This window comes from Panthera onca, chromosome B1 (assembly GCF_046562875.1).
Source record: "Panthera onca isolate mPanOnc1 chromosome B1, mPanOnc1 haplotype 2, whole genome shotgun sequence".
In the NCBI taxonomy this organism is placed as follows: domain Eukaryota; kingdom Metazoa; phylum Chordata; class Mammalia; order Carnivora; family Felidae; genus Panthera; species Panthera onca.
In genome coordinates this window covers 142,012,636-142,027,005 of record NC_138342.1, presented here as the reverse complement: position 1 = coordinate 142,027,005, position 14,370 = coordinate 142,012,636, and the positions used below count along the sequence as shown (strand labels likewise).

The 14,370-nt window shown below is 38.4% G+C and overlaps 1 protein-coding gene across 3 annotated transcripts in view; it reads right to left on the bottom strand.

Moving 5' to 3' along the window:
• KLHL2 (kelch like family member 2) overlaps positions 1 to 14,370 on the bottom strand; it is a 123,883-nt gene that overhangs the window by 46,132 nt on the left and 63,381 nt on the right. For all 3 annotated transcript variants that reach the window (XM_078445634.2, XM_078445636.2, XM_078445635.2), the window contains exon 5: positions 2,315 to 2,477. In XM_078445634.2, the coding sequence (XP_078301760.1) occupies positions 2,315 to 2,477 (163 nt within the window). The remainder of the gene's footprint in view (positions 1 to 2,314; positions 2,478 to 14,370) is intronic.

Genomic DNA, 14,370 nt, shown 5'->3' with positions numbered 1-14,370 from the left:
TTCAAATGCATGGTATAAAAACAGTGTATCTTTTAAGACTAGACTTTGATTTAAAATATAGAACATTAAAAGCTAAGAACTGGGGCGCCTGGGTGGCTCAGTCAGTTGAGCATCTGACTCTTCATTTCAGCTCAGGTCATGAGCCTCACGTCGAGCTCCACACTGAACATGGGGCCTGCTTGGGATTCTCTTTCTCTCCTTCTCCCCCGCTTGTGCTCTCTCTCTCTCTCTCTCAAATATTAATTAACTAATTAATTAAGGGGAGCCTGGCTGTCTCAGTTGGTAGAGTATGCAACTCTTGATCTCAGAGTTATGAATTCAAGCCCCACATTGGGCATGGAGTCTAGCTTCAAAAAAAAAGAAAAAAAAGGAATTTTTCTTCATAATTTTACTGAAAATGACAATAAACTCTCCATGAAAATGTCTTTGCATAATTATGAAGAAAGACTCTACAAACCAAGATACAGAAGTGTTCAAATTCTAGTAGAGAATTGTTCATATTTTATACTTTATAATAATACATTTAAGATTTTAAATAAGAGAAAGAAACAATTAAATCTCATAAAAATCTCCTAAACACACAGTACATGAGTTGGTTCTGACAGGAGAAGAACTAGGAGTTCCAGTATATCATGTGAATTATGGGTGGACATCTTTTGCATGAATCCTGCTTTACTCATTCTGTCCCCAGCCCCTCTCCCTACCTCTTAAAAGTCAGTAATGTGTATCAAGTAATAGGAGACAACGAGCTGCCCAAGAAAGATATGTTAAACAGTGATTGTTTCCTGCAGAAAAAAAAAAAAAAAATCCAAAAATATACAAGCCTCCTTCATTCTCCCAATATAAATCACTTATAACAGGCACATTATGTCTAGAGTTAATGGATCTTACAGATTTAGAAGGAAACTTTTCTATTTAGCTGAAGAACAGCTGAAGAACACTGGAACACATCACTGAATCCAAATTTATCTTTGGTTTTTCTTAAAATGCCTCATCCCACTCAAAAGGATTACATGAATATCATTACATATTATAGGCATTCCCCAACTTACAGAAGGGTTATGTGCTAAAAGTTCATCTCTAAGCTTTCTGAAATTCAGATCACATTTTCTCACTGAAAGAATTTTATAAAGGGTAGTCAGGTCAGTCAGGTCACCCTAAGAAATCTATAAAGTTCAAACTTACTGGACCTTTTATGTTTCTCTGCAGCACTGTGGTTTTCTTTTCTTTCCAACTAGCCACCTAACCATTATTTCTTTGAAAAAATGGAACAGAGATTCTAGGAATACTCGTCTCCAATGCTTTGTGCGTGCGTGCACGTGCGCGCGCGCACACACACACACGCGCGCGCACACACACACACACACACACACACACACACACACACACCTTGCCCAGGTCTATGTGCCACGATGTCCCTTACCCATCAGAGTAAGCACAGTAGAACAGTTTAGACAAGGGGCTCTTGCGTTTGAAGGCTGAAGGAAGTTTTAGGGTTCTGTTTTATTGGGTCTCACAAATACAGGACAGAGATGGTGGGTTATAACTTCTATCAGGCTTATCTTCTCAAAGATGATTTAAAAAATTAGAAGCTTCCTAATAATCACTTTTAATACACATATTTTTAAACGCTTATAAACTCAGAGGAAAAATCAATTAGAGGTTACTTTTGTGTACTTTAGCTACATCCAAAGCTACAACAAGAAACTCTCCTCGTAGACTGTGGAGTGATGGGGGGATCAGAGGGTCCCTACACAGCAACTGAAGTGATGGCTTCCTCGACAAGGGCAAAGGGCTGCCCTCTGCCACAGGAGGGCGCCAGCAGGAGGTCCTGAGAACTGTTGTCTAAGAAGAAAGCTGCCTGTATTTCAAATCTACTTTTCCACTCTACCCAAAGGCAACTAGATTTCATCACCTTGAAAATGGTTAAGCCACTAGACTGTTCTCCTGGGTGCAAGAAAAAGGTGTAAGAAGCCATAGAAATAAAATGACTTAGTTTCATATGCAAATATTTTCTCATATGCCTGTTAATTTGACAGTTTGAAAGAAAGAGATATAGAGATTCAATACTTGCATAAAACTGGTATTCTATTCTTTAGACTCAATACCAATTTATAGAGTTTTTTGAGGTCAGAATTTTGTAAGTATGCTTTAATTATGCAGTGATACATTATAAGATTTTAAATGGATTTTTATAAGGTTCAGATCCAAAAACATGACATAACTTTCCAGAAATTACTACAGAATTTTATCAGAACTCAAGAGTTCCAGATTCCTCCCGGTCTCAAACTCAGCTGAGGTCTACTCTACTTGCCTGCATAGGTGTTGGCTTTGTTCAGGAGGTCTGTGCACGCGTGCATATCAGCAAAAGCCCGAATTCCTAAGCAGTTGACAGGGTGAAGCTGAGATTCCAAAAATTCACAGCAAGTCTTCTTCACATCCTGTAACTGTAACAGCCCAGCTGCTGGGAGAAGTACCTGCAACATCCAAGGAAGCAGTTAGGCAGGTGGATGAAAGAACAGTCACTACTTACCACTCCTACCCAGGGCACAACAGATGCAGGCAGAATTTATCTGCATCCAGACCCAAACACTCCATAGAAGAGGAATGCAACAACCATTTGCCAAAAGGGTGATGCCCACATTCCCCCATAATTTCTACAGTATTTTTCAAGGATCTCTTCCTGGCCATAAGAATATAAGAGATAGAAGATCATATTAGATTAAGGGTTCTGTTTATAAGCATAAACCAAATGCACCTTTGAATTTTAAAAATATAAATTATTAGGATGCTAGGGGGTGCTATACGGTTCAGTGAAAATGTTTTTTCCCCTTAATTCAAGCAGTCATGAGTTTCAGCGATTTGTAGGGAAGGCATGAGCCCAAAGTAATACATATCACAACAAAGCCTCATTTTGTTCTCCCACTGTCTGAAGAGCACAAGCTGCTTTCCTTAAGAGGACAGAGCAGTTTTAAATTCAACAGTCTCTGTACAAGCAGTTTCTCTCAAATGTAATATATGTGCTAAAAAAGAAAACACAAAAGGTAATTACCTAATATTAACTTCTTAATTTGTATTTTTATTTGAGTAACTCCACGAGATTTTGTATTAATTATAGGTTTTTCTATGGGATTTAACCAGTATCTTTACTATAAATACTATATTCAATACCACAACTACTTTTCAAATAGGTCAATAATGGAAATGTTTTTTTCTTGTAAGTGAATTAGTGTGAAGCTATGCTAAGTATCACATCTGAAAGTCAAATTAAATGGGAAAACATAAAAAATGAAGTTCTTGAACATCTGCTGCTTTTTACAAAGGCAAAAGAAAATATAAGCCTCAACTATTAGAACAATGGTCAATTTTAGAAAAGATCACATTAGCATAAAAAAATAAATAAAACCTAAGTTCCTTCAGGAATTGACTCTTATATCTGCCAAGCTGTAGCCCAAAGGGAAAAAGAGAAAAGAAACAGTAGTTCTAGAAATGTTTTATAATTTTCCTGTATCTATGTAATAAGTCCTAAATGTGGAAAAGAAAGAATATGTTTGTGTCTTTGCATGAATTAAAGACTGAGAAAATAACTTTATGTTTTAGTGCAACTGTACCAACTAATAGTTTTCTCTAAAAACATACAAACAGTATCTAGTGGGCTTTTCCTTCTGAGTTTAAGAAAAATAAAGTGCAAATAATGTTGTTTATGGCCAAATCTTTTGTATAATATGTATAGTGTGTTTCATTATGTTATGAGAAATGATCTCCATGGAAACCTTTAGTTGTTGATAATTTGCAAATGGGAGGTTTTCCCACACGCGTATAATTGTGCTCTGAAGCAACATAAAATACATTCCAAGATGCTTAAGAGTCTGCCATTTAATTCAGCGAACACATACAGTTAAGAAAGTGGTCTTCAGTGTAAGATTCAATCTCTGTGAAATTTGCACAAGTAGTAATGATCACCCATCTGATCAGCATTTTCGCAGGGACAATCCTGTGAGGTAGAGTAGTATTCAAACTGCTTGGTAATGTAGAAAAGGCAGGAGCTTTGGGGGAAAAACATGGCTGAGCAGAAATGAGCTCACTCATGCACTGGTGGTAGGAGTGTATACTGGCTTCAACGTTCTTGAAAAACAATTTGCCCATTTCAGTCAAAACTACAAATGCACGGGTGTGCCTGAGTGGCTCAGTCGGTTGAGTAGCTGACTCTCGACTTCTGCTCAGGTCATGATCCCAAAGTCATGAGTCTGAGCACCGTGCTGGGCTTCACGCAGTGTGGAGCGTCTTAAGATTCTCGCTCTTCTTCTCCTCCCCCCGCCCCGTTCACAGCGTCTCTCCCTCTCTCTCAAATCATTAAAAGAAAAAAATACAAATGCACAATCCTCTAACCCAGCAATTTAACCTATAGATACACTGATAAATGCACAAAATCTCACATGCACAAGATATTGTTTGGAGCACTTGGAGCACTACTCTGGGTAATAGCAAAAGTGAGGGTAAAGCTTAAATGTCCATTGTGAGGAGACCAATTAAACAATATCATCCATTCAATGGAATACTCTGCAGTCATTCAAAAGAATGAGGAAACTATATGAATGGGACAGTTTCTAAAATACATTCTTCAGTGAAAAAAATTAGTGATTGATTCATACTATGCTAACTAATACATATACTCCCTCACGTATATATATATATCCATCTAAAAAAAGCAGCTACAGCAAGCTTTTAAAATTTTTGTTTCATTACTTGCAACTTCATCACTACCAAGCCCAGATCTACCTCATCAGGAGACTGAAATTCATAAAACTGTGTAATATATACACCAGGAATAGAAAAGTTATTCCAATTGTAAGCCATGTAGCTAGAAATTCACGTATAATTTTAATTTTTAAATGACAATGATGAGTCAAGTGGTTCCATGTTTGGCAAACAATATGTATTAAATACACCTTAAAGGTTAGTCAAATGTATAAAACAAGCTTACTCATAATTTCGTTGTCAGTAAATCCTTTAAAATTGCCTCAGTTTTATGACATAATTTTACTAGGACTAAATTTCAATAGCTCCTAAGTATTAATTATGTACAGCTTCAAAAACAATGAATAACTAGCCCAGGCTTACTAACATGACCCACAGTCACTCATGCTGAAAACAGGAAAGCAGCCAGGGCCACACCTACTTTATGTATTAGATAGCCAGCAAAAAAACAAAACAAAATAAAAATGCTTCTAATTTCAGATGAACCACCTCTCACAATCAGAACCACTCAGTTGGCAGCCTGTGAGCTAGATGCCTCGAGATCAAATCAAATCAAACCTTCTAATTTGTCTGATAAAGAAATCAAATCCCAGAGGAAGCCGGAAGACATGACCAAGTCATACAGCTGGTCAGTGGAAAGCTGAGAATATAATCAAATTTACCAACTCTTTGGTCTATTGTTCTTTCTACTACCTTGGGCCCTATCTGTAGGTGCAGAATGGAAGTGCTTGTCCAATTTTTAAATCTCCAATACTGCTCTTTTCAGCAAGAGTAATAAAGACCACAATCATTTCAACAACCCATTCTTGCAATTGCTTCCATTTACTGAGTAATTACTACCTCAGGCACTGTGCTGAGCACTTGTCACATAATAATATCTGATTGTCTCCATTTCACACAAGTGAATATAGAGGGTTGGAGAAGATGGGTAACTTGCCCAAAGTCACACACCTCATATGGAACAGGTAGAGTCCGCTCTAAGAGCAGTATTTAACCAAAGTGAGTTGTAACGCTTTTAGATGGCACACATAAACATTCTGATGTCAATAGTTAGGAATACGATTTATTTAAACAAGAACTGAGCCAATGTAGAGAAAACATCAAGTATTTACCAGTGTCAGCAGTATAGAATATAGCAAAATCATGAAAGTACACACAAATTACTAAACTTTAGAAAACTCTGAATTGAGAGGTCACATTAATCCTTCAATATCTGATAGCATTCTGATTTTTACGGTTTTTACATACCACTAAAAGGAAGGATGTGCTTTAATCTGGGGCTATCACAGTCCCATGGCATATTTTCTACAGAGTGGATAAACTCTACTCTTAGTAACAAATGTCGGTAACACCCAGCAATGTAAAGAAGTGGTTTCTTAATTTGTTATTTAGGTCACAAAAATATCTTGGGCATTGTAATTAAGAGGTCTGAAGAATAAATTTGTGCCTTTAAAACTAATTTTTCTGAGCTCCCTAGAGCAAAGGTACAGCTGAATAGTGCTGCTTCTTATATGAAATGGAATAACCTCCAGCCACATAGCATTATGACCCAATGGAAATTTCCACTTGTTCCATTTTTCCATACACTAGTATTAACCCTGAAATTGATTAAAATAACCCTACGGTGCTCTATGATCTAAAGTATATTCTAAAACATCAAAGAAAAAGCAATTATATTTGTTATATAATACAAATGTTAATGATGTATTCTAAGAATCAAAAAGTGATTAATTCCCATATATTCTATTCCCATATATACTAAAGGGACGGCCACACTCCAAAAGCTGAAATATTTCTCTCGATTATGTTGAGCCCTAAGAAAAAATACAAAGCTGGCAGTGTGTCTTGGGGCCCAGCCTTTACCTCTCCCTCCAGCAGCCTCCTCCCTTGCTTCCCCTTTAGTTCTATTCTATCAACCTGGAGCTTCTCCACTCAGACCCTGGTGTTTTCACCATGATCTCTCAGTCCCTTTCAGGTCACTACTAACAGCATCACACCATTTCATCTGCTTTGTAACACTCACCAATGTCAGAAATGATTTTATGTATCTGCTCTCATGTTTACTGTCTCTCTCTCTCTGCAAAAGAATATATGCTCTGGGACCACATCTGTTTACCCCCATTGTAACCTCAGGCACTACAAGAATATCTAGATGTATAATAAATGAATCAACCTGAATGTAAATTAACGTGTTACTCTCATAGGTATTTGTATTTTAAAAGAGATACAAATTTGGATGTCCTTTAACCCAGAAATACAAACTGTATTTCTAGGCTGTGTCTATATGGGACATCTGTGACCTACTGCAAATCCTTTCAGCCCCAACTCTTGCTCAAGCCAACACTGCAGCAACCAGGTCCAAGTAGACTTTGATCACCTTTGTGAAAATGTAACTTCACTGTGCCTCACCACACCTCCTACCATAGCTCTCTCTGCCTTCCTAGCCAGGGAATGCACTGGGGACTCACACCTGCGCTATCTGGAAGCACAGGGGAAGTAATGCTTATGGGGCCACCCTGACCTATGGAGAATGGTCTAAGGAAAGATGACAGCTAAATGCTTCTCCTCTTTATTCCCAAGCAGATACTTCTGAGACACATTTCATAAGCCTCCTCAGAAGGTCCTGGTAAGAACAAACATCTTACATTTTAGCTGTAACCAGATCTATACCACACTTTGAATTGGTTTTCCCTCCTTTCCAATTCAAATTCCCTATTCATTCACTGTTGCTCTCTTGGATCACTTTCCAAATAAACTAACTGTACGAAATCTTGCTTTCAGGGAAACCCCAGGCCATTACACTGCACATGGAATAAACTGTAAGTGTGAATATACTTAGTTATAAGTATGAATTATAGTGCTGTTTATACTATTAAAAATTGAAAAGAACTCAAATGTCCAAAAACAAGAGACAGATGAAGTAGATTCTGTACTATCAATAAAATTGAATACTTTGTAAATATTAAAAGACATACAATAGACACATATCTAATGACCTGGAAAAATATTCCTAATACATTCAGTATACAAAGATAATTTCTAAACAAAATATACAATACAATCCGCTTCTTTGTAAACACACAAACACAACAACATAAAGGGCACTAGAGGAATATAAATATACTGCAATTGTTAACAGGGATCATCTCTGGTTAGTGGTAGTGTTAAGACCTTCTATTTACTTCTTTTTATTTGCATTTCCTAAATTTTCAATAATGAATCTGTACCATTTAAATAGTCACATATTATTTAAGAGAAAGTCGGGGAGAAACAAACAAAAGACTGTCTTTCTGGATCTCTAGAACTCCAGACAATATAGCAATGGTGAAGGGAGCTATTTATTTAATAATTATCACCCACCGCTTGCCAGACATTGCTTCAGTTTGACCTGTATTCTGAGTATCAGGAGTCTCAAAGGCCTATGATCATCAAACTAGTGTTCTGCAGAGTGTTATGGAGGCTCTACACATTACTCTTCCTGTTCACGTGAATAGCGCTATCTCCAAGTGCTGGGAAAAACATGAAGTAATAGAACATGACCAGCTGATTAAATAAACTTAAAATCGACCACTTCAGCAAATAGAAAAAAATTATTTTCACCTAGATATGCTGATTTCCAAAATAGGGAGACAACAAAAGCCTAAGCATTTTACACTGTGGAAACATTTTCTGCAATGAACAAAAGAAGCAGGGGAAAAGCTACCACTGATTAGAGAAGACAAGTAGAACACTAGACAGAGAAGACACCCGAGACAAACAATTAGCACCCGTGTGACACTCTTACACCAGCTGCACATTTTAAAGTAAGATGCTTTCATCCTACTTCACTTTGTTTGACAAGCCAAATTATACAGAAGATGTTTCACTTAGACAAGTACACTCCTTCTGCTTGGCTATTAGGATCTGCAATTTATTTTCAGCTCGGGCACTTACTCCATAGGGGGAAATAATTTATGTAGTAAGTCTTTTAAATCCTGAGCCATTAGCAGTGTGTTTATTAGAAGAGACTACCAAGGGGTCTGACTGCTCCATAGACAAGATTTCCAGATGTCTGTGAAAGTATGCAAATATGAAACAGCTCAGTCACTGTTAACTTTACAGTAGGTTTACTGCTAAAAAGCAGGTTTTTTGTTCATTTCCCAGCCATTTTATATTCACATGAGAAGCACCTGTTTGTCTACAGAGTAAGGAAGGGCCTTGTGTGTCAGGAATGACCTGGAAACAAAAAAGGAGACAGCTGTTCAAAGAGCACGCAGAGACAGAAGAAATTATCCCCAAACTTAAAGGAGCTCTATGTTGTTGGACCAAAAAAGTCTCACTACGAAAGAAAACCTATAACTTTCATTAGCATATATCTTCCAAAATCTGCATTTAGTCTCCAAATTATAAATAAGTCATGTTTCACAAGTTTACTTTTTCAATTGGCTGCTTACTACTCATTTAATCATAGAAACAGTATTGAAAAGTTATAAATCACAATATCAAAGAATATAATATTACTACTTGACTGCTGTGACCCTATGGGGCACTGGGTGCAGGAAAGAAGGAGAAAGAAAGTTTCCTTCCTCTTTCTGGGGTGCAGGCCTGGCTGGGGGCAGAATTTTGAAATAGGAAGTGTGCGCCCTTGGCATCCTGCCACCTCATTCACACTTTTACAACTCAAAGCCCTAAACCTTGGCCACCAGGAGTCAGCCTCTGCTCTGTGCACCCAGCTATGGTTCTCCACACAGATCTGCCTTTCCTGACTGCTAAGTGTTTCATCCCGTAAATATACTGACCTCACCTCTCTCCTCCCAACACCCCACACCCCAAGCTCCATCCCTCGGGATAGCTACTGCCAGCAGAGTCAAAATGAAAGCCGTCTTATTATTAATTCATACTAATTGCTAATAATGCATCACCTTCCAGGACAAATCCCTTCCAGGGATATTTAATGTTTTAAGAGATGCTAACTCTTAAGCAGAATACATCTGTAACTGAGGTCATTTCCAGTGGTATAATAAATGAAGCGAAAAGGCAAAAGAAGTATGGAAAGAGGGAATATGTGGGCAATGTGGCTTTCCCACAGGCTGAAAACCACCTATCCTATACTTCCCTTTTAACAACTGCTTTTTCCATTCTTTTTAACCTAAGTTTTCTCTAAAATGTCTAACTTATTCAACAGTGGCTCAAATGTATAACAAAGACAGCACCTACCTTGTAGAGTTGTTGAAAAAAATTAAATAAGATGGCCTACCATTCAACACAGTGCCTGACACATGGTAGAGTAGAGCATTAGCTCCAATTCAAGGCATTGCTTCTCAGATTGAATCCAACATCCAATCCCATGACAAGAGAATGCCAGGATTTCCTTTCTCCCTCACAAGATGATGTTCTATGACAGATCATTTCCAAAGAGCATAAGGTTGCTTTCTTTTTTGAGCAAATATTCCCAAAGTAAAAGATACAATCCAGGACACTTTGGAAAAGAACAAACACAGCATGTGAAAAAGGAAATACAGGGGCACCGACGTGGGTGGCTCAGTTGGATGAACATCCGACTACAGCTCAGGTCATGATCTTGAAGTTCGTGAGTTTGAGCTCCACACTGGGCTCGCTGCTGTCAGCACAGAGTCCACTTTGGATCCTCTGTTCCCCAGTCTTTGCCCCTCCCCCGCTTGTGCTCTCCCCAAAATAAATATTTTTAAAAAAGAAAATGGGAAATATGTTTGATATCCCACTAGTTATTAAGTAAATATAAATTAAAATAATGAGACCGCATTTTGTAACTATTGCTACTTTTAACAACATATATTCAGGTCAAGGTACGGTAAGCCTTGGCCCCTATCACATTTTTGCCTTCACTGTAAACTAGTCAACTCTCTTAGAAGGGAAATAGACAAGGGGCGCCTAGGTGGCTCAGTCAGTTGAGCGTCCGCCTTCAGCTCAGGTCATAAACTCACGGCCTGTGGGTTCAAGCCCCATGTCAGGCTCTGTGCTAACAGCTCAGAGCCTGGAACCTGCTTCCGATTTTGTCTCGGTCTCTTTCTGCCCCTCTCCCACTTGTGCACTGTCTCTCTCTCTCTCTCTCTCTCTCTCTCTCTCTCTCTCTAATACAAATAAACATTTAAAAAAAATTTTTAAAGAAAGGAAATAGGCAGTATTCATCAAAGGTACCAAAAAATATAAAAGTTTAAAGCATTTGATGCTGGAAGTACGTTCCTAAAAATCTACCCTGAGAAAATAGTTCAAAAATTGGAACAGACTAAATCCATAAATTTTACTTTAGCATTATTTATAAGAGTTCCTGGGGGAAAAACCAGAAACAACTATGGATTTAACAATATGGCAACAATTAAGTGCATTATGTTAAACCACATGATGAAACATTATAATCAATGACAATGAAGACTAATAATGGTTTTAAAAAACTAATATTTCTAAAATATTTGCAATAACATACAATATTATAAAATTGGATTGACACACTGCTCTAACCTATACTCATATTAGAAAAACTTAATAGACATCAAGTTCCTTTGATGTCAAGGAACTTGATTAGTAAAACAACGTTGACAGAGAAAAAACAAACAACAGAACATTTCCACACAACTTATTTTTTCTAACACATAATGGACGTAGAGACAGTGGCGCACTGGTCTTTTTAACAACAGATTGGCTCCCTGCCCTCGCATCTGTCAGTTCTATAGCTGGCAGCACTGGATCTGGATCCAATCCTGTCTCTAATCAGAGAGAACGTCTGGGCTCTAACTAACAAGCAGCACAACCTGGTCGACTTCATGTCAGTGCTAATGTGACACTGGGTACTTTGATGCTTTGTTTCCTGGACAAAGTTCCAGCCCACCTTCCTGTAACTAGGACCCTCTCCTAGTGGGCATCAGCAATGTGGCCCTGCTTCACTGTGCATGGAGTTCTCCTGGAGGCTGAAATGCTGCCCCTGGGTGCCAGCCCAGAAAATAAAGCCTTGTTCCCAGGCTCCCTTCTCCTCTTGTTCTGCAAGGACCTCCTGCCGGGCTCAACTTCTATTCATCAAACATGCCTATCCTATGGGCAGTTCCTGATTACTCACCTAAGAAATACTTATTGAGCACATAGTCTAGGGTCTAATCACTAGTGTAGGTTCTAGGGCAATGGCAGTGAACAGAATGTACAAATATACCAGCCATCCTAAAGCTTGGATTCTAATAGGTAGTGCTCCATTTAGTAAGGGCATGTGTAATTTCCATCATCCCAGCACTCCACCCCTTCAAAGTGGTCTTTGGATCTCAAAGTCTACAGTCTAGGGGCACGTGGGTGACTTGGTCGGTTAAGCATCTAACTCTTGTTTTTGGCTCAGGTTGTGCTCTCACAGTTCGTGAGTTTGAGTCCTGCATCGGGCTCTGTGCTGATAGCGCAGAGCCTGCCTGGGATTCTCTCTCTCCCTCTCTCTCTGCCCCTCCCTTGTTCTTTCGCTTTCTCTCTCTCCCTCAAAATAAATAAATAAACAAACACAAATTTTTTTTAATAAAAATAAAGTCTAGAGGCACTGGAGGACTCAAGAGCTATAGATTTTAATCCCCATCTGTCACTAAATTCCTATAAAGCCTCAGGGGCAGAATAGAGTTAGCATGAAAAGAATGGAGAATGGAAACCATACCATAGGCTCAAGAGGCAGAGAACTCTGGTCTTGAGTGCTAGCTGTGTGAGCCAAGAAAACCACTTAACCCTTCTGAGCTGCAATTCTCTAAGCTGTAAAAAACAATTCTGTATCCAAGATGTTGTAAAAACTAAATGAGATTAGTACTTTAGCAAAGTGGCTGGAACAGGGAAGGTAGGCAGCCCCTTCTTCCTCAATGAATATTTTATTCTATTTCCACTACCATTTATCAGAATTAATCCACTTTAATTTCCTCTCCTTTAGTCCTTCCTCTCCAAAATCACTACAAATAAAAAAACATGAGTACTAGTCTCTTGACTAACTGATCATGCATTTTACTCCTATTATAGATCAAAATTTCCCCTGTATCTCCCCTGGATTCTCCAGGATTCTTCCTTTCCACAACCTCAGAATTTCATGAATAACCAAAGAACAGACCAACAGACTGTCAGTGATTCCACATCCACCTTCCAAAAACAGAATTTAAACTGGTGGTGAGACTGAGGCATCAATGCACTGTCTAAAGAAGAACACAGGGACCAAAAAGTCCTGTCAGCAGGCTTCAAAAATATTTTTTAAAGAAACAAATAAAAGCAAGCAAGTTTAAGGGGCCAATGTTATCAATAAAGGTGATGAGTCTTAGTACGAGGGACTAGTGACACTTCCGGCTTTTCAAAGGTGCTGCATGGATGTATTTACAACTGTGCATGAGAAATGCCAAACTGTCCCAATAAGTTATCTTCACTGTCTTTCTGTGGCAGTCATTCCTTAGACCAGGGAAAGTAATCCAAATCACTCTCCAGGGTACTATGTTGCTTTATTATACACAACTCCCTCTTCCTCTCCTCCCTCTTGGTCTTTCCCCTCTTCCCCTCTCCCTCTCACCTTTCTGTCTTTGCCCGCTCCTTTTCCATCTTCTTTCTAAATTGATTTCTATTATTCAGAGCCTCTCCACCCCTGCAGATTACCAAGTCTATTCCAGTGGAATTTTTTTAAGAACAAAGAGACTGATAATACTTTTTGAAGATTTTTGTTTGTTTGTTTTCACAAATATAACACTTAAACCACACAGACACCCATGCATGTATGCACACAAACACGCACATCCATAACACACTCTTCCTCCTTAGACAAATGACTTTTTCTGTTGCATGTCATTTTTCACCAGAAATTATTTTATATTCTCTCTTTCCAACCATGTCTGTAATCAATATTCATATACTATCATCTCCCAAACTGTCAAAGTCTAGGCTTGACATGAAAGAGAGATCACAGGATAAAATTATTGCTGGAGAATAAAAAGTGAGAAAATATATGATAAGAAAGCACATGTCAAGCAAAAAAAAAATCATATTTAATAGACAATTTAATAACTTTACCTATCTGATTAGCCTCTCCCTGACCCTAACTACAGCTTAATTATAGACTATGTATTTCTCAACGTTCTTTATCAAAGTGCCTTAAATCCTATTCATAACAGCCCCAAAATTTAATTTTTTTAATGTTTATTTATTTTTGAGAGAGAAAGAGAGAGTGCACGCATGCGAGTGAGCAGGGGAGGGGCCCAGAGAGAGGGAGACACAGGATCCAAAGCAGGCTCCAGGCTCTGAGCTGTCAGCACGGAGCCCTATGTGGGGCTTGAACCCACAGACCACGAGATCATGACCTGAGCTGAAGTCAGACGCTCCACTGACTGAGCCACCCAAGCGCTCCAAGACAATCCAAAACGTTAAATACAGGTCCATTATCACCCCCCCCAAACCGCAATAAACCCATACAATGGAACACTCAGTATTTATAAAAAGGAACTAACTACTGAAACTTGCAGCAACACAGATAAATCTCACAAGTATTATGTTGTGCCAAAGAAGTCAGCCTCAAAAGAATACATTCTGTGTGATTCTATTTATATTAAGTTCAATAACAGGCAAAACTTAGAAATCTTATCAATGGTTGCCTGGAGTCAGGGGTAAGAA